Genomic DNA, 21,578 nt, shown 5'->3' on the forward strand with positions numbered 1-21,578 from the left:
TCCAGATCTCTCTCCTGAACTCCAGACTCCATAGACAGCTGCTTCCTCATCTTCATTTGAATGTCTAATAGCCACTTTAACTATAGCGCATCAACACTGAACTCTTGCTTTGGCTCCTCAAAATCTGCTGAGTTGACTCATTTGATCGGCTAAAAATCTAGTCATCTTATCTCTTCTTCCTCTAACATTCCATATCTAACACATTAGCAAATGCTCTAGTTCCTTCAAAACCATACACAAAGTTGAGTTTTAATCATCACCTGGTTTCAGCCACCTGCATCTCTCATCTCCATTATTTCAACAGCTCCCTGAGTACATCTCCTCCGTTTCTACTCTTGGCCCTTACAGTTTAGCCTCAACAGTTGTCAGAATGGTCATGATCCTTTTTTAACTTAGTTTAAAAATTAAGTCAAATTAGGTGACTCCTCTGCTCAAATCCTTCAATTATCTCACTCTGAGTTATACAACATTCTCACAATGGCCTGCAAGTTCTTCCAGTAACTTCCCATACATCTCTCTCTCTCTCTTCACTCCACTCCAGCCAAAATGTCTTCCTTGCTCTTCCTTGAATATTCCAGCAGTACTCCAGACTTAGGAGTTTGGCCATTCCCTTTTCCTGGAGCTCACTCCCCTGGGATGTCCTCAAAGCTAACTCCCCCACTTCCTTTAAAACAGCTCATGGGCTTCCCTGGTGGCGCAGTGGTTGAGAGTCCGCCTGCCGATGCAGGGGACATGGGTTCGTGCCCCGGTCCGGGAGGATCCCACATGCTGCGGAGCGGCTGGGCCCGTGAGCCATGGCCGCTGGGCCTGCGCATCCGGAGCCTGTGCTCCACAACGGGAGAGGCCACAACAGTGAGAGGCCCGCGTACCGCAAAAATAATAAATAAATAAAATAAAATGAAGTCCCTTTAAAAGAAAACAAAACAAAAAAACAGCTCATTAGGCAACTTCCCATAAGATCGACCTTGACCATCATAGTTTAAAATGCAATCTGCCCTCTCCTACCACACAACTTCAATCTTTCCTCTGCTCTATTTCTCTCATTCATGGTACTATTATATTGTTCGTAATACTCCAGTCTTCACTAGAATACAAGTTCCAGGGGGGACAAGGATCTTTTCTCTTTTGTTCACTGATGTATCCTGAGTGCCTAGAATAGTATCTGACATGTAGTAGGTCCTTGATACATTTTTGTTGAATGAAGTAATCCTATAACCAAGATTATTAGAAGAAAAAAATGCTTTGTGCCCTCCATTGGAACAAATCATTCAATATGAGAAAGTCATTATAAAAGTGAACAAAAACAAACTCTCAGAATAGAATATACTATGTGCATATAAATTTTGTGGGCATCTTCCAGAAACATTTAAAGATTCCTTGCATGTTCCTTATTTATTTATGTATTTCTGAGAGATCAAAGCATGAAAAAGAATGTTATACTATTCACCATGCAGTAAAATTAACTCATCATCAGATGGGTTCAGCATGTCTTCATGCAAACAGATTTACTACCAAAAGCATTTAACAGATATCTCACACATAAGATAGTCATAAGATAAAGGAACTAGAGGAGAGTGTTAAGGCCAAATTATAGAATATTTGTTTAAATTTTCCTTTAATAACAGGTCCATTTAATACTGAAAATGGCTAATGCATAGGGGCTCACTGTTTTTAATTGATTTTTTTTAAAAGGGAATTTATACCTATCATGAGCCACATTTTATCCCAAATGCCACCTCTACCTTTAATCTACATGGGCTTTATAGTAGGTTTCAGTATCTCATCATATTTACCTGAATTCCAGCAAACCCATGCCCGCCATACCGTATCACCGGGGGAATATTTAAGTGGCTAATAAGCAAATGAAAAGATGCTCAAAATTGATGATAATCAGGATAAGGCAAGTTAAAATTACAATGAAATTCTATTTTGCACCCATCTAGAATAGCTAAAGTTTTGTTAAGGCTAACACTATCAAAAATTGGCAAGGAATGCAAAGCAACTCAAACTTTCATATTTACATTGCTTGGTAGGTCTAAAATGGTTCACATACTTTGGAAAATTGTTTGGTACTTTCTTATGAAGTTAAACACACACCTACCCTATGACCCAGGAATTCTACTCTAGGTATTTACTCAAGAGAAATGCAACATATGTCCACAAGAAGACTTATACAAGGATGCTCACAGCAGCTTTATTCATAAAAGCCAAAAACTGTAATGACCCAAATATCCATCAACAGGAAAATGGTAAACAAATTACGGCGCAGCTGAATTACACTTCAACATAAAGGAATGAAGTACTGATGCACACAACAATTTGAATGAAACTCCAAAACATTATGTTGAGAAAAAGCAGCTTGACCCACTTGCTCCTTGCCAAGACAGACTATACTGTATAGTTTCCTTTACTTAAAATCAAGAACACACAGGAGATGGGGCAAAGATGGTAGACCCTGAGCTCATCTCCTCCCATGGGCACACAAAAATTGCAACTATTTACAGAGCAACTATCAATGAGAATGACCTGAAGACTAGCAGAAAAGATCTATAACTACAGATATAAAGAAGGAACCACAACGAGATGGGTAGGAGAGAACATAGTATAGTTAAGACCCACACCCCTGGGTAGGCAACCCACAATCAAGAGGATAATTACAATTGCAGAGGTTCTCCCCAAGGACCCAGAGGTCCAAAACCCACATCAGCCTCCCCGGACTGGGAGTCCTACACTGAGCAGACGAGCCCCACAATGTCTGGCTTTGAAGGCCAGCAAGGCTTACTTGCAGGAGAGCCAGAGGGCTGTAGGAAACAGAGACTCCACTCTTAAAAAGGCACACAAAAAAATCTCATATGCTCCAAGACCCAGGGAAGAAGCAGGAATTTGAAAGAAGCCTGGGTCAGACCCACTTGCTGATCTTGGAGAGCCTCCCAGAGAGGGAGAAAGCAACTGGGACTCACCCTGGAAACAGAGACTCTGGCAGAAGACATTTTAGGGAGCTCATCCTACCACAAGGACACTGGTACTGGCAAGCACCATTTTTAATCCTCCTGCTAGCTTATTAGCATCAGGACCTGGCCCCACTCACCAGCCTGCCGGCACCAGTCCTGGAACGCCCAGCCCCTAGATCCCCAGAGACTTGCAGCCGGCCATCAGACAAAGCTCCACCCACCAGGGGGCAGGAATCAGCCCTGGTACCCCCTGGGCCCTGGCCCCGCCACCTGCTGGCCTACATGGACTCTGGGATGAACAGGGCCCTGCAGCCATGGTCCTGGACCAGATTCGGCACACCAATGGACCAGCACTAGCCCTAGGACTTCCTGGGCCGTAGCCCACCTACCAGCAAACTGAACAGCTCTAGGACCCCCAAGCCCCAAAGTTAGAGACCCCAGAACCCAGCTCTACCCACCATGGGCCACCACTAGCCCTGGGACCAGATTTACCCACTAATGGGCAGGTACGAGTGCCTGGACTCCCTGGACCCCACAGACACCATCCCTGGGAAGCACCATGGCCCCACAGCCAGCTGTCCTGGGATCCAGCCCCACCCACCAGTGAGCTAGCACCAGGACCAAGCCTCTCCTAACCATGCAGCCAGCCACACCAGGATCCAGCCATACCCACAAGTGGCCAGCAGCCTCCGCACAAGGCAGAACCTGGCAACCAACAAGACCAAGATGACTGAAATCATATCAAGCATCTTTTCTGACCACAAACCTATGAGACCTGAAATCAACTACAAGAAAAATATTGTAAAATACACAAATATGTGGAGGCTAAACAACATGCTACTAAACAACCAATGGGTCACTGAAGAAATAAAAAAATACCTAGAGACAAATGAAAATAAAAACACAACAATCCAAAATCTATGGAACGTAGCAAATGCAGTTCTAAGGGGAACGTTTGTAACAACACAAGCCTACCTCAGGAAACAAGAAAAATCTCAAGTAAACAACTTAACCTTATACCTAAAGGAACTAGGGTAAAAAGAACAAACAAAATTCAATGTTAGTAGAAGGAAAGAAATCATAAAGGCCAGAGAAGAAATTAATAAAATAGTTACAAAAAAATAATAGAAAAGATCAATGAAACTAAGAGCTGGTTCTTTGACAAGATAAACAAAATTGATTTATTCAGACCCATCAAGAAAAAAAAGAGAAAGGGCTAAAATCAATAAAATCAGAAATGAAATAGGAGAAGTTACAACTGACACCACAGAAACACAAGGGATCCTAAGAAATTACTATAAATGATTATATGCCAATAAAATGGACAACCTAGAAGAAATGGACAAATTCCTAGAAATATACAATCTCTCAAGACTAAATCCCAGGAAGAAAAAGAAAATATAAAAACACCAGCACATGAAGTTCACTAGTAATGAAATTGAATCAGTAATTTAAAAAACTCCCAACTAATGAAAGTCCAGGGCCAAAGGGCTTCACAAGTGAATTCTACCAAACATTTAGAGAAGAGTTAACACTTATTCTCCTCACACTATTCCAAAAAATTACAGAGGAAGGAATGCTTCCGAATTCATTCTACAAGGCCAGCATCACATTGATACCAAAACCAGACAAAGATATCACAAAAAAAAGAAAATTACAGACCAGTATCACTGATGAACATAGATGCAAAAATCTTCAACAAAATATTAGCAAACTGAATTCGACAATACATTAAAAGGATCATACACCATGATCAAGTGGGATTTATCCCAAGGATTCAATCGTTCAATATCCGCAAATCAATCAATGTAATATACCACATTTCATTATCTTGGTGAACCCTATCACTTGACATCATGTTGGCAGATTTAGATAAGTTCATGACTGATGCTAGAATGGCAAAGATGTAGTATGGTAGGCAGTTTATCTTGCAGTACAATGTATTTTAAACATTAACACCAATAAAGATCTGAAGAAGCCACTTAAAACTTTCAATTATACTTATCTGAATTTTTAGGATAAAATGTATACAATGGTAACATCCTTGAATTTGGGGGATTTGCTGTAATATCTATGGCTAGACTCATTTTTAATAACAAGACTATAATATGCTTAGATAACTAAATATTCATGTTATTATGTAACTATAATATCCATCTGCTAGATCTTGAAAAAAAGAGTAAAATTTTAATTCACTTGACAACATACTACATCAAACAAATAAGACAAAAACATTAATTCAACTAGCAGAACAAAAGTTGACAGCGAAAAGGAAGAATGCTGAAACGCAGAGCAATCGCATCCTTGGATAATCTCTTGATACAAGACTCACCCTTCGAGAAAACCTACCATCCCAGGACCACAGTTTGTTCCATCTGCCAGTGGCATGTGTTGAGTGCGACAGCCCTTGTGAACTCCTTCTGCACTCGTGCACCAGAGACGCCTGCATTGTTTCTGCAGAGTAAGAAAAGGCAGGCAAGCAAGAGTGAAAATAACACTGTAACCACGGAATCAATTCAGTATCACGCATTGGTTTATAAGCTGATCCTAGGTACTCCCTGGTTTCATGGTCAGAGCGGGAAATAATCAGTAAAAAAATATTTGCTAAGTCAGTCTGAGTCATCGATTTTCCTCTAAACACATAAAATGGCAAGATTTCATTTTTAAAAACGTTTGGATTATCATCAAACACTGAACAATGGAAGAGATGTCTTGGAGTAGAAGTATTCAAAATTATGTGGGACATTTTTCTCTCTTTGCAAGACATTTTTCTAAAGGACTTTTTGTTGTTAAATGTCATTCACAAGGAGTTTCCAAAAGTCCCTTTTGATCCAACAGTGGAATGTATGAATAATGTGCATAGAAATATTGTATAATGTATACTGGTTTCCTATTTTGTGAATATAATGCATACTTTCAACTTTTGAACAAAGCGTTCTGAAGTTTTCACAAGATACGAAAATTCACAGAGGCTCACAGGAGCTATACCCAAGATAATCCCTTTCTGTTTCTAAATTTAAATTCAAAGTTCATTCAGTACCTAAGTCAGGTAGGAAAGAAATGTATCTTTTATAACAAAAAATTAAGGTAAATCTTCCCCCCTCCAAAGTAGATGTTTAAAAGCTTATAAAATTTGTGATTATAAATTTAAGATTTTAGGAATATTATTCACTGTATGGAATATGCTTTGTATGTCCCTGTGCTCACTGTTAAGTAACTTTCATTCATTCATTTATTCATACATTCCTTCACACATTCATTTATTCATTCATTCAACATGCAGTAAGCACTTATTTTCTGGTGCCTATTATGTGGCAGACCCTGAACTGCACCCTGGGGATACTTAAATGAATAAATAAGGCTGGATTCCTGGTCCAATGATCCTCACAGTCGAGTAGTATAGTAAGCAATTTGGCAAAGTTTTATACAGGAATGAAGAAAATGGAATGAGTATTCTGCTTGGAAAAGAAAGGCATGGATTCACCAAAGTAGTGACGTTTACTCAAACTAAATCTTAAATTTAATTTACCCTCCAGATAAGGTAAAAACTTGGTTATAGATTCAGTAAAAATGTTAACTCAGCTATTTCGGTGGAAATTTAAAGCATCTAACCTGTGAAAAATCCTCAAAATAAATTATAGAGTAATGGTTTAATGAAAACTAAACAACAAGAGCCAAATTTCATTCCTTTGGATTCAAATCTGTATAAATTAAAATGTAGTCTCTGAGATTCCTGGGGCCTTTAATACAATTCATTATCAAAACACTTATATTTTCTTCTCCCACCCACAAAACAACATCATTTGAAAATAACTATTTGAATGCTTTTAATTTTCAGTAAACTCTCTGTGGCTCTTGTTTTCTGACTGGGGATACTTTTTTAAACCTTTTCTGACAAACACTAAATTTTTCTAATCCTTAAAAATTTTTAAGATATATTCAGCACACTGTCCAAGAGAATAAATGCACATTTTGAAATGTAGGCAAACTACAACTTTATGGTAGTTTTCAAACAAAAGGACGTAATTTTTCTCACCAAATAGGGACACACTTGTGATCCAGGACCAAACATAAGTTCACATTGCTTGTTCACGTCATACACTGATCCAGGAAGTTGGGAAGACAGATCGTATATTCTTCCATTTGGTTTGTCAAGGAGGCATTCCCCATGACCAGTACTGTAACAATGACAGAAAACAAAGTACTGTGAATACATACGGATGCATTTCAGTATAAGATTCTTTATCACATTTTCTATAGCTCTGCACTTTCAAAGAAACTATCAATATTTTTTCATAATTTAAAAACCAACTCACATGAAAGTCAGTATGAAAACCTCAGTTTATAAAGGACATTTTATGTGTTTGTTCTCATTTAATCCCCACAACTGCCTTAAAGGTAAACATTTTTAAAAAAGAATAACAAATAAACAAAAATTCATCGCAATATCATGTTTGAAACATACATTCCTATTTTGATCACACTACACTTTTGGCCTGCTTTGCTATCCGATAGCAATGCCCTACCTATATCTAATGTCCAAATTGTCAAAATGTAAAAAGTAAAGTTTTCAGATCATCTGAGAAAGTACATTGATAGCTCTAGGTGACAACAAAACAAAGGAATTTCCAAAAGTGTTATGTGGTCTCCATCTCAAAGAGTTTTTTTAGGAAAAGAATATAAAGCAGAGTCAATAATGTCAGCTTTGGGAGTTTGCATTTGGGTCTCATCACTTCCCAGAATGCATGGTGTGAAAAAGTTATTTAGTCTCCCTGAACCTAAGTCTCCTCATCTGTAAATTGAGAGTGGTAGTGTTTACCTTGCAAATTGCTATTAAAGTATACGATATAATATCTTGAAGGAGTTAGAAAAGTGGTAAATAGTGGTGAAAATGTGTATTTGCTATTCCTAGTTTGTCACACGATAGATAGTCTGCAGAAAACTTTGTGAAAATGTTCAGCCATTCTAATTGGTTTAAAAGCAGCAATTTATTCAATGGAAATAATTAGAAGAAATATCTTGGGGGGGGATTTTTTACAGCTAGAGGGCAAATTAAATTTTGTCCCAAAAATGAACATGTAATTTTTAAAATACCCATTGGCTAGAATCATATTACCCCCTTCCAAAAATAAGCACACCCACTGGTATTTTTAATCAATACCTCAGTCAGCAATTGAACAAAGCTCTATGCAATCATGTATAGATCAGCAACTGTGTATTATACTTTCAAATCAAGTTCCCATACAAGGATAAATAATCACTGCTGATTATAATTAAGGGATATATTTATACACATATATTCCAAAACATGGTTTCATTTATTCCTGTAGTTCTCGTATAGATAGGTAACTAAAACTGCATAAATTGGTGATTAGAATATGTAGTAGAAAAAAATCAAACAGTATTTTGTTTATAAGAGCTTGGCCTTGCCTTTTGAACAAGTTTCAGTAAGTAGGATGGAAATACCATTTGGATAAGAAGTTGGGAAGCAGAGAAACCTGGTAGGAGTTGAAGAGGCAAGGCAAGAACAATCTGGATCTGCCTCCTGTCTTCAGAGCTGGGAAGAGCCTCCAAAGAACAGGTAAACCTAGAAATTCCATATCCCTTCAGAGAACTATTTGTAATATTCGTAGTTTGACTTTAGCTATTCTTTGCCCTTCAAGGGCACCTCAGACTTGAACTAAACTCCTCTTAAACTATTACCTAGTAGCTTCTGAAAAAATTCAAACACACACAAGGAAGCTTTGATTCCCATTAAATCTCCCCCTAAAATAAGTTTTTCCCATAACAGAGAGCCCAAATAAAAAAAAACATGATAGATCTGAACTGCCCCCCGCACACCAAAAATATTAGTTAAGAATGAAATAAAATTCCTTTCTTGTTTTTAAACATCCATTTGTACAGTGAAAGTAAGCTTAAACAATAAAAAACTCAACAGAGATTGAACCACTCTAAAAGAACATACAAGTTTCAAATTTCATAATCTAATAAATGTTCAATTATTTAACTAAAGTAACACAAAATCACTTACTCTAGGAATTCAGTGATGTATTTCTGACTACATTTTGACCAGGTCCAAGGACTTGTGTGGTAATTTAAAGTTGGAGCCATTACATGATACTGATGTTTAATTCCAGTTTCCTTACATTTAAAACTATCATCGTGTGGAACATTGAATCTAAAAATAAAAATAAACACTTAAAAAAGAATACTAAAATATGTATACAACATTAGAAACAGATCTCTTATATTTAAAGTATAATCTAAAATGCAGATAAATCTGATTACATCAGGATTTGTACTCTTGATCTCTCCATAAAGTATTGTAATGCTAGGGTTACCTTCATGTTTAGAAGCACATGATGTCTAAGAAACAGCAGATTATAACTTTGATCAGTAGCACAGTCTGTTGATTTGGTATTTGAATTTAAACAATCAAAATATTTGGATTCTGGCTCACTTCATCACAATATGGACTTAGCATTAACATAAAAATAACTGTAGTTTCCAACACACATACCCTAGGAGATGCGTGTGGAAAGATTAGGTGAAGGCTCTACCACACTAAATTCCAGACCATTGACTATTGCTACAGTATCAAAAAAACCACAAAAAGCACTTCTTTAATTTCGTATCACTCTATATTTTCCATCTATTTCATATGAAAGAGCTTAAGTGCTCTTTCTGGTTTATAATCAATAAGTGATGATTTGATTGAACTGGAATAATAAAAATATTCCTAAAGGGCAACCAAATCTTCACAATAAGAGCAATGCTATTAAATGATTAGCTGGTCAGCAACAAATCCTACACATTCTTTTGAGGACCCCAGTAAAAACTCACATTTAGAAGAAACCACTTGATTCAGATCCTTGCCTGTCAAAATGTGTACATAAATCAGTATTGTAATTAAACTACTTACCTATATTCTAAAGACACCTAAAGAGTTTCTCAGGAAGAAAATAAATGTCTAAGATGGTACCCTCTGCAAGAACACTCTTCTCCTAGTTAGCACCAGTAGTAACCAGAAATCAGTGCTTTCCAGATGTTGCAACGCATGATGTACCTCAGGCAGGTTCCTGATCTGCCCCGACTTCAACAAACAATATAAAAATCTGAGTGTGCATCTTGTGGATGGTCATGAGATATAACCATGCTAAAGGGAACTGAAGAGGCACTAGTCTAATAAAAACAATCTCCACGTGAAATTATTCCAGCTGAATACTCTAATGACGTTAAGCCATGACCAGGAAAAGAAAATGTAGTCAAGAGAGGCAACTCTAGCCTCAATTCCTTATTAGCAGATAACCAAGAAATCAAAGGAGTACTGGGGGTACATTTGGGATCATTTTTCAGGGGATGAGTTTCAGAGGGGTTTCTGATTTTCTCTGGGAGCCCCAAGGGTATCATGGGAAATCACAGCCTCCACATTCTTAGAGCATAAAACCCCAGTAGAATTTTTAATAATGCAGGAACAGATAGGAGAATCTCAAATTAAAAAACAAAAAAAAAACAAACAAACAAGAAAACTATGGAACTGGGAGGAAATTTTTTAAAAAATCTTTTAGTAATTAAGAAATTCCCACAGGCCACATCTTCTGCTGGGGCTCTGAGCTATAAAAGCAGGAAATGAATTGGTACTACAAATATGTTGGGGAGTTCCCCAGAACCAGGGGCCCCTGCAGGCCCTCCCATAAGATGGTAGAGCACAGTACCTGGTCATGTATAGGATAACAAGGGATAGAGGCCAGAAGTGCTTGTCATGTAATCCAATACAGTAAATGAAATAAAAGAATTCCCAAGCTCTAGTTCTTTGCTTAGTCTGTTGATCTGTGCAGCCTGTCTGACCTAACATAGATCACAAAAGAGCCAGAGTTAGAATTTCAGGGGAAAAAATTATGCTACTAATACGTTATAAAGATATAAAGGTGCTAATTACTCAATTGAAGATGGAATTTTAGACATTTGTGCAATGGTATATAGAAGGCACGTTACTGAGGTGACAGAAGGTACTTACACATGCCCAAGCTCGTGGGCTATGGTAAAGGCAGCACTGAGTCCATTTTCTTCACTAATAGAGCAGCTCCGTAAAGGATCACACAGGGTACCTAATTCTGCTAAACCTGAAAAATTTCATGTTTGTATTTCAACAAAATGGGAAATACCAGAATCATAAAGAAAGCACTAAAGCATTTATCGTTGGCATTACTACTTAGAAATGAATGCAGTTGACTGTTAATATTGCATGAACGTTTTGAAAGGTAAAGAAAAAAGAACAGAATGTTTTGTCTGTAGTTGAAATCTTTTCAGCAAATTCTTGGATTCTTTCACTGAAGAAAATAATCCAAAATATGGGACAGGCAAACAGTTTTTTAAAAAACAGAAAAATAAATTTAAAAATTTATTACAGGAAGAATGAAGTTTTAGGCCACGTTAGTGTGCGTAATAGGAAAGGTAATAAATGTTTAAATTGATAATAGCACTAATAAAGAAAATAGCACAGAACAATATAAATTATAAATTTTCTTTTATTTTTTAAAGTTTTGAAGCAGCATACAATTATTCAGTTACCATATGATAATTAAATGAGTAAAAATATGTTAAATGCTTAGAATAGTGCCTGAATTTAATATGTGTTAAATAAAACATGATAATAATATAATCACTGGAAGCACTTGATTTTGTAACCACTTCAGCAATGGGAAATGTATCACATGTCAAGATCTAGTCACTCATTTAAATAACAACGTGCAACTCTGCAACTCGAATTGCTGCTGAAAGAAGAAGACACCATGAACTGGTTGGACACCAAAGACAGCAATAGTTACAATTGATATAGTCTTTTAGTCTAGAAAAAGAAATTCAAAATAAATGTTCATTATAATAATCCTACTCCATCATCAACCAAGGTAGCATTTCATTTTACTTTTCAACATAATACAATGGTTTTTGCTATTGCTAGCCTTCAATATTTGCCTGCAAATTTATCTGCTCTCCTACAATGATTCCTTCCATTAAAAAAAGATTATCATATGTAAAATAACCAGTTTCTTACTGTAAAGTTTTACATTTAGAAATTTCTTAATATAAAATAAATACTTATATTAGCTACTGTGTTTTAGCTCCCTCTTCCTATGTATTCTTTTAATCATAAATGTCAGAATAAACTGAACACATTTCTTTCATGAATATGCTGGCGTTCCCTTGCCTTCATTAGTATTTTCAATTTGCCTAGTGGCTCAATTCCAGTGTATTCATTTTCAGGGCTGTGTATTTGGAACACAATGTTGACTCCATTACCACCTAAACTTTATGTTACATGCTTAAAGATAGATATATTCTAAACTGAACATTTTAGTCACATGACATATCTGTAAAAATATGCATTGCATATGATTAGAGACCATGATCAAATATCTCCATAGGCAAGACCAACAAAAATCAAAGTGAATGTATAGCCTTATGGTACCAAGCAGCCGGCTGAGGGTTTGTGCCTAGATTCACTCATGTTGATCAAGGGTTCTCTAAAACTGGGCAGAGATAGAATAAAGCAGCACAGGCCCAAATCTGACACAGATTCCCCATGTTTGGAAGTGTAAGAAGCTACACAGAGTCACCAATCCATCATGTTAAAGAATAAAAACCATTTTTTAACATACTTTGTAAAACATGCTCAGAGACTAAGGTAACAGTACCTGCAAAAGGATAAATGAGCAGGAAACCTAGTAATTATTACCAACATCTTGTATTTGTCATTAAGAACTATCCTTAGGGTGTGTTCAATTGAGGAGGTAAGAATAAAGGAGCAGCAGCTACTCAGGGGAGGATTTTGGGGGGCAATGGGAGAAGTATAAGAAAGCAAATCCAACTCCAAGAAAATATTGAATTCTCTCCTATGCCATGTTCTGCAAGTTCCCAAACAAAGGCACTTTTTGGACTCAGAACCCATTGCCTAAAATCCTGGCTGAGTCCCTGGGTGGAGAAAGACCCTGTAAAACATCCGTGTGGCTGACAGGGACTTGGTGCTCCAGCCTGGGGTCAGGGCTGAGCCCCTGATGTGGGAGAGCCGAGTTCAGGACATTGGACCACCAGAGACCTCCTGGCCCCATGTAATAACAATCAGTAAGAGCTGTCCCAGAGATCTCTGTCTCAATGCTAAGACCCAGCTCCACGCAACAGCCAGCAAGCTCCAGTGATGGAGGCCCCATGCCAATCAACTAGCAAGACAGGAACACAACCCCACCCATTAGCAAAGAGGCTGCCTAAAATCATACTAAGTTTACAGACACTCCAAAACACACCACCAGATGTGGGCCTGCCCACCAGAAAGAAAACATCCAGCCCCACCCACCAGAACACAGGCACCAGTCCTCTCCACCAAGCCTACACAAGCCACTGAACCAACCTCACCCACTGGGGGCAGATACAAAAAACAACAGGAACTACAAACCTGTAGCCTGGAAAAAGGAGACCTCAAACACAGTATGTTAAACAAAATGAGAAGACAGAGAAATATGCAGCAGATGAAGGAGCAAGGAAAAAACCCACTAGACCAAACAAATGAAGAGGAAATAAGCAGTCTACCTGAAAAAGAATTCAGAGTAATGATAGTAAAGATAATCCAAATACTTGGAAATAGAATGGAGAAAATACAAGAAACATTTGACAAGGACCTAGATGAACTAAAGAGCAAACAAACAATAATGAACAACACAATAAATGAAATTAAAAATTCTCTAGAAGGAATCAATAGCAGAATAACTGAGGCAGAAGAACGGATAAGTGACCTGGAAGATAAAATAGTGGAAATAACTACCACAGAGCAGAATAAAGAAAAAAGAATGAAAAGAATCGAGGACAGTCTCAGAGACCTCTGGGACAATAGTAAATGCACCAACATTCGAATTACAGGGGTCTCAGAAGAAGAAGAGAAAAAGAAAGGGTCTGAGAATATATTTGAAGAGCTTATAGTTGAAAACTTCCCTAACATGGGAAAGGAAATAGTCAATCAAGTCCTGGAAGCACAGGGAGTCCCATACAGGATAAATCCAAGGAGAAACATGCCAAGACACATATTAATCAAACTATCAAAAATTAAATACAAAGAAAAAATATTAAAAGCAGCAAGGGAAAAGCAACTAATAACATACAAGGGAATCCCCATAAGGTTAAGAGCTGATCTTTCAGCAGAAACTCTGCAAACCAGAAGGGAGTGGCAGGACATATTTAAAGTGATGAAAGGGAAAAACCTACAACCAAGATTACTCTACCCAGAAAGGATCTTATTCAGATTCGATGGAGAAATTAAAACCTTTAGAGACAAGCAAAAGTGAAGAGAATTCAGCACCATGAAATCAGCTTTACAACAAATGCTAAAGGAACTTCTCTAGGCAGGAAACACAAGAGAAGGAAAATATCTACAAAAACAAACCCAAAACATTTAAGAAAATGGTAATATGAAAGTACATATTAATAATTACCTTAAATGTAAATGGATTAAATGCTCCAAACAAAGACACAGACTGGCTGAATGGATACAAAAAAAAGACCCATATACATGCTGTCTACAAGAGACCCACTTCAGACCTAGGGACACATATAGACTGAAAGTGAGGGGATGGAAAAATATATTCCATGTAAATTGAAATCAAAAGATAGCTGGAGTAGCAATTCTTATATCAGACAAAGTAGACTTAAAAGTAAAGACTATAGCAAGAGACAAAGAAGGACACTACATAATGATAAAGGGATCAATCCAAGAGAAGACATAACAATTGTAAATATTTATGCACCCAACATAGGAGCACCTCAGTACATAAGGCAAATGCTAACAGCCATAAAAGGGGAAATTGACAGTAACACAATAATAGTAGGGGACTTTAACATCCCACTTTCACCAAAGGACAGATCATCCAAAAGGAAAATAAATAAGGAAACACAAGCTTTAAATGACACATTAAACAAGATGGGCTTAACTGATATTTATAGGACATTCCATCCAAAAACAACAGAATACACTTTCTAGTCAAATGCTAATGGAACATTCTCCAGGATAGATCATATCTTGGGTCTAATAAACCCTTGATAAATTTAAGAAAACTGAAATCGTACGAACTACCTTTTCCAACCACAATGCTATGAGACTAGATATCAATTACAGGAAAAAAACTGTAAAAAATACAAACACATGGAGGCTAAATGATATGCTATTAAACAACCAACAGATCACTGAAGAAATCAAAGAGGAAATCAAAAAATACCTAGAAATAAATGACAATGAAAACACGATGACCCAAAACCTATAGGATGCAGCAAAAGCAGTTCTAAGAGGGAAGTTTATAGAAATACAATCCTACCTTAAGAAACAGATAACTATGAGACACTGATGAAAGAAATTAAACATGATACAAACAGATGGAAAGATATACCATGTTCTTGGATTGGAAGAATCAACATTGTGAAAATGACTACAATACCCATAGCAATATACAGATTCCACGCAATCCCTATCAAACTACCAATGGCATTTTTCACAGGGCTAGAACAAAAAATTTCACAATTTGTATGGAAACACAAAAGACTGAGAATAGCCAAAGCAATCTTGAGACAGAAAAACAGAGCGGGAGGAATCTGGCTCCCTGACTTCAGACTATACTACAAAGCGACAGTAATCAAGACAGTATGGTACCAGCACAAAAACAGAAATATAGATCAATGGAACAGGACAGAAAGCCCAGAGAAAACCCACACACATATGGTCACCTTATCTTTGATAAAGGAGGCAAGAATATACAGTGGAGAAAAGACAGCCTCTTCAATAAGTGGTGCTGGGAAAAATGGACAGCTACATGTAAAAGAATGAAATTAGAACACTCCCTAATGCCATATACAAAAATAAACTCAAAATGGATTAAAGACCTAAATGTAAGGCCAGACACCATCAAACTCTTAGAGGAAACATAGGCAGAATAATCTATGACACAAATCATAGCAAGATCCTTTTTGACCCACCTCCTAGAGAAATGGAAATAAAAACAAAAATAAACAAATGGGACCTAATGAAACTTAAAAGTTTTGCATAGCAAAGGAAACCATAAAAAAGACCAAAAGACAAATCTCAGAATGGGAGAAAATATTTGGAAATGAAGCAACTGACAAAGGAGTAATCTCCAAAATATACAAGCAGCTCATGCAGCTCAAAATCAAAAAAGCTAACAGCCCAATCCAATATGGGCAGAAGACCTAAATATATGTTTCTCCAGAGAAGATATACAGATTGCCAACAAATACATGAAAAGATGCTCCACATCACTAATCATTAGGGAAATGCAAATCAAAACTACAATGAGGTATCACCTCACTCCAGTCAGAATGGCCATTATCAAAATCTCTACAAACAATAAATACTGGAGAGGGTGTAGAGAAAAGGCAACCCTCTTGTACTGTTGGTGGGAATGTAAATTGATACAGCCACTAATGGAGAACACTATGGAGGTTCCTTACAAAACTAAAAATAGAATTACCATATGACCCACCAATCCCACTACTGGGCATATACCCTGAGGAGACCATAATTCAAAAAGAGACATGTATCCCAAAGTTCACTGCAGCAGTATCTACAATAGCCAGGACATGGAAGCAACTTGAGTGTCCATCAACAGATGAATTGATAAAGAAGATGTGGCACATATACACAATAGAATATTACTCAGCCATAAAAGAAATGAAATGGATGGCCATAGAGTCTGTCATACAGAGTGAAGTAAGTCAGAAAGAGAAAAACAAATACCATATGCTAACACATATATATGGAATCTAAAAAAAAAAAATGGTTCTGATGTACCTAGAGGCAGGACAGGAATAAAGATGCAGACAGACATAGAGAATGGACTTCAGGACACAGGGAGGGGGAAGGGTAAGCTGGGATGAAGTGAGAGAGTAGTATTGACATATATACACTACTAAATGTAAAATAGATAGCTAGTGGGAAGCAGCTGCATTGCACAGGGAGATCAGCTCGATGTTTTGTGACCACCTGGTGGGGTGGGATAGGGAGGGTGGGAGGGAGATGCAAGAGGGAGGGGAAATGAGGATATATGTATACATATAGCTGATTCACTTTGTTATACAGCAGAAAGTAACACAACATTGTGAAGAAATTATATTACAATAAAGATGTTAAAAAAAACTATTCTTAGCTTGTTATTTTTTTCCACATATTTTAGATGGGAAAAAAATACTAAATCTTGTATTAATACACACTATGTAGCCTTGGGCAAATTATCCTCATTTATAAAATTGAAATTATAGGTCTTACTTCATAGGTTTGTTGTGAAGACTAAATAAGTCCAATCATGTTAACCTTAATATAGTGTATGATACATAGTAGGCACTCAAATATATCAGCTATCATTATCATCACCATTACTCTTGACTTAAAGGATAATAGGAATACTTTTATTTTCACATTCTATGTTTCTAGATATCACTATGATTTATGTGCACAGGAGTGGCTGAAAACTGCAAAAAAAAGAATGGGACCACACCACCCACTTCTACATGAATAGCCCAGAATGTCTAACATTAAATCATTAAAAAATAGTAAGATATGGCTGACATATTCATACTTAACTTTTAGTATAAAGATGTGACAACTAGGCATAGATAATATAAGAAATATAACATATTCAATGGATTCTTCTTAGATGATTGACTCATAAAATATGTCTACAAAGTCAGAGAATAGTTTGCAAGGAGAAGAGAATGGGGTCTGTTGTAAAAATTAGAGTAGCAGGTGTCTGTTTCCACATTTGTGGAAGATTAGAGTTTCTAGACAGTCCTCCTACCACAAAGAAACAAGTCCAGTATTAAAAAGTACTTTTTTAATGAATACTGACCTCACAGTGTACAAGAACTATCAAATCCCCACACCTCCAAAACCTAACATATATTCTCTCCCTGCCCATCTCATACCTATGCACGCATGCATACATACATATAAACATTTATACCATGGGCTAAATTCTAATTGGTAAGCAATGAATAGTAGGGATAGGAATTACTCTGAGGGATAATACTGATAAAAGCAATATGATCCAGAGCTTGCTATAGGAAGTTTCAAGGTACAGGATCTGGTTCTGAATTCTCTGCCTTAAGTCAGGGACCTTGGTTAGTAACACCCTTTGGATTACAGCAAAAACAACTGAAAACGCTCTCTAGAGGAAAGCACACACTTTTTAAGTGGTCCACCACTAACCTTATGGATTAATATTAAGTAAATATGAGCTTATGATCAGAGATCACCAAACATACAAAGCAACAAGTCAGCATAAGAGAAAGTTAGCAGAAACCACATATTTGGCTATCAAATGTTTAGGATATGGGAATTGTCAAAGATGGTATATAAAATTACTCCAAATAAATGTGTCAGTAAACATGAAAGGCAATTACAAATATAAGCAAATATAAAAAGAATGTAAACAAAATGAACACACAGATTTTGAATAAGAACTAACTAGGATATTTTAAATTGAAAAACTTATGTTGAACTGGAAAATTCAGAGGACGGTGAAATATCAGATTAGATGCAGCCAAAGAGAAAAATAATAAAATGCATGTTAGAGATGTTTGAATAAAGCATGAAGACAAAAAGAAATAAAAGCATGGAAAACAATTATAATAAATGTACATGGACTAACGTTGGTAGTTAAACAGACATTATTATGGATGTTATTTTTTAAATCCAATTATATGTTGTTTCCAATAAAAACACCTGAAGTAACAGGACATTGGAAAATTGAAGGAAAAGATATCTAGCAAATACTAAACAAGAAAAAGTTGGGTGCATAAATATTTATAATTGTTATATCTTCTTCTTGGATTGATCCCTTGATCATTATGTAGTGTCCTTCTTTGTCTCTTGTACTAGACTTTATTTTAAAGTCTATTTTGTCTGATATGAGAATTGCTATTCCAGCTTTCTTTTGATTTCCATTTGCATGGAATATCTTTTTCCATCCCCTCACTTTCAGTCTGTATGTGTCCCTAAGTATGAAGTGGGTCTCTTGTAAACAGCATATATATGGGTCTTGTTTTTATATCCATTCAGCCAGTCTATGCCTTTTGGTTGAAGCATTTAATCCATTTACATTTAAGGTAATTATTGATATGTATGTTCCTATTCCCATATTCTTAATTGTTTTGGGTTTGTTATTGTAGGCCTTTTCCTTCTCTTGTGTTTCTTGCCTAGAGAAGTTCCTTTAGCATTTGTTGTAAAGCTGGTTTGGTGGTGCTGAACTCTCTCAGCTTTTGCTTGTCTGTAAAGGTTTTAATTTCTCCATCAAATCAGGAGCACCTCAATACATAAGGCAAATACTAACAGCCATAAGAGGGAAAATCGACAGTAACACATTCATAGTAGGGGACTTTAACACTCCACTTTCACCAAAGGACAGATCATCCAAAATGAAAATCAATAAGGAAACACAAGCTTTAAATGATACATTAAACAAGATGGACTTAATTGATATTTATAGGACATTCCATCCAAAAACAACAGAAGACACATTTTTCTCAAGTGCTCATGGAACATTCTCCAGGATAGATCATATCTTGGGTCATAAACCAAGCCTTGGTAAATTTAAGAAAACTGAAATTGTATCAAGTATCTTTTCTGACCACGCTATGAGACTAGATAGCAATTACAGGAAAAGATCTGTAAAAAATACAAACACATCGAGGCAAAACAATACACTACTTAATAACGAAGTGATCACTGAAGAAATCAAAGAGGAAATAAAAAAATACCTAGAAACAAATGACAATGGAGACACGACGACCCAAAACCTATGGGATGCAGCAAAAGCAGTTCTAAGAGGAAAGTTTATAGCAATACAACCCTACCTTAAGAAACAGGAAACATCTCGAAAAAACAATCTAAACTTCCACCTAAAGTAATTAGAGAAAGAAGAACAAGAAAACCCCAAAGTTAGCAGAAGGAAAGAAATCATAAATATCAGAACAGAAATAAATGAAAAAGAAATGAAGGAAACAATAGCAAAGATCAATAAAACTAAAAGCTGGTTCTTTGAGAAGATAAACAAAATTGATAAACCACCAGCCAGACTCATCAAGAAAAAAAGGGAGAAGACTCAAATCAATAGAATTAGAAATGAAAAAGGAGAAGTAAAACTGACATTGCAGAAATACAAAAGATCATGAGAGATCACTGCAAGCAACTCTATGTCAATAACATGGACAACCTGGAAGAAACGGACAAATTCTTAGAAAAGCACAACCTTCTGAGACTGAACCAGGAAGAAATATAAAATATGAACAGGCCAATCACAAGCACTGAAATTGAAATTGTGATTAAAAATATTCCAACAAACAAAAGCCCAGGACTAGATGACTTCACAGGTGAATTCTATCAAACATTTAGAGAAGAGCTAACACCTATCCTTCTCAAACTCTTCCAAAACATAACAGAGGGAGGAACACTCCCAAACTCATTCTACGAAGCCACCATCACCCTGATACCAAAACCAGACAAGGATGTCACAAAGAAAGAAAATTACAGGCCAATATCACTGATGAACATAGATGCAAAAATCCTCAACAAAATACTAGCAAACAGAATCCAACAGCACATTAAAAGGATCATACACCATGATCAAGTGGGGTTTATTCCAGGAATGCAAGGATTCTTCAATATACACAAATCAATCACTGTGATACACCATATTAAGTAATTGAAGGAGAAAAAACATATGATCATCTCAATAGATGTAGAAAAAGCTTTTGACAAAATTCAACACCCATTTATGATAAAAACCCTGCAGAAAATAGGTATAGAGGGAACTTCCCTCAACATAATAAAGGCCATAAATGACAAACCCACAGCCAACATCATCCTCAATGGTGAAAAACTGAAAGCATTTCCACTAAGATCAGGAACAAGACAAGGTTGCCCACTCTCACCACTCTTATTCAACATAGTTTTGGAAGTTTTAGCCACAGCAATCAGAGAAGAAAAGGAAATAAAAGGAATCCAAATTGGAAAAGAAGAAGTAAAGCTGTCACTGTTTGCAGATGACATGATACTATACATAGAGAATCCTAAAGATGCTACCAGAAAACTACTAGAGCTAATCAATGAATTTGGTAAAGTAGCAGGATACAAAATTAATGCACAGAAATCTCTTGCATTCCTATACACTAATGATGAGAAATCTGAAAGTGAAATTAAGAAAACACTCCCATTTACCACTGCAACAAAAAGAATAAAATATCTAGGAATAAACCTACCTAAGGAGACAAAAGACCTGTATGCAGAAAATTATAAGACACTGATGAAAGAAATTAAAGATGATACAAATAGATGGAGAGATATATCATGTTCTTGGATTGGAAGAATCAATATTGTGAAAATGACTATACTACCGAAAGCAATCTACAGATTCAGTGCAATCCCTATCAAATTACCAATGGCAATTTTTATAGAACTAGAACAAAAAATCTTAAAATTTGTATGGAGACACAAAAGACCCCGAATAGCCAAAGCAGTCTTGAGGGAAAAAAACAGAGTTGGCGGAATCAGACTACCTGACTTCAGACTATACTACAAAG

The 21,578-nt window shown here is 36.5% G+C and overlaps 1 protein-coding gene across 1 annotated transcript in view; it reads right to left on the minus strand.

Moving 5' to 3' along the window:
- Positions 1 to 21,578, minus strand: part of ADAMTS20 (ADAM metallopeptidase with thrombospondin type 1 motif 20) — a gene marked incomplete at both ends in the record, with an annotated part of 194,289 nt that overhangs the window by 98,145 nt on the left and 74,566 nt on the right. The window contains 4 exons of the mRNA XM_082850890.1: positions 5,301 to 5,405; positions 6,988 to 7,129; positions 8,983 to 9,129; positions 10,969 to 11,074. Of these exons, the coding sequence (XP_082707016.1) occupies positions 5,301 to 5,405; positions 6,988 to 7,129; positions 8,983 to 9,129; positions 10,969 to 11,074 (500 nt within the window). The remainder of the gene's footprint in view (positions 1 to 5,300; positions 5,406 to 6,987; positions 7,130 to 8,982; positions 9,130 to 10,968; positions 11,075 to 21,578) is intronic.

Source organism: Leucopleurus acutus, assembly GCF_964270905.1.
Source record: "Leucopleurus acutus genome assembly, chromosome: 11".
NCBI classification, from domain to species: domain Eukaryota; kingdom Metazoa; phylum Chordata; class Mammalia; order Artiodactyla; family Delphinidae; genus Leucopleurus; species Leucopleurus acutus.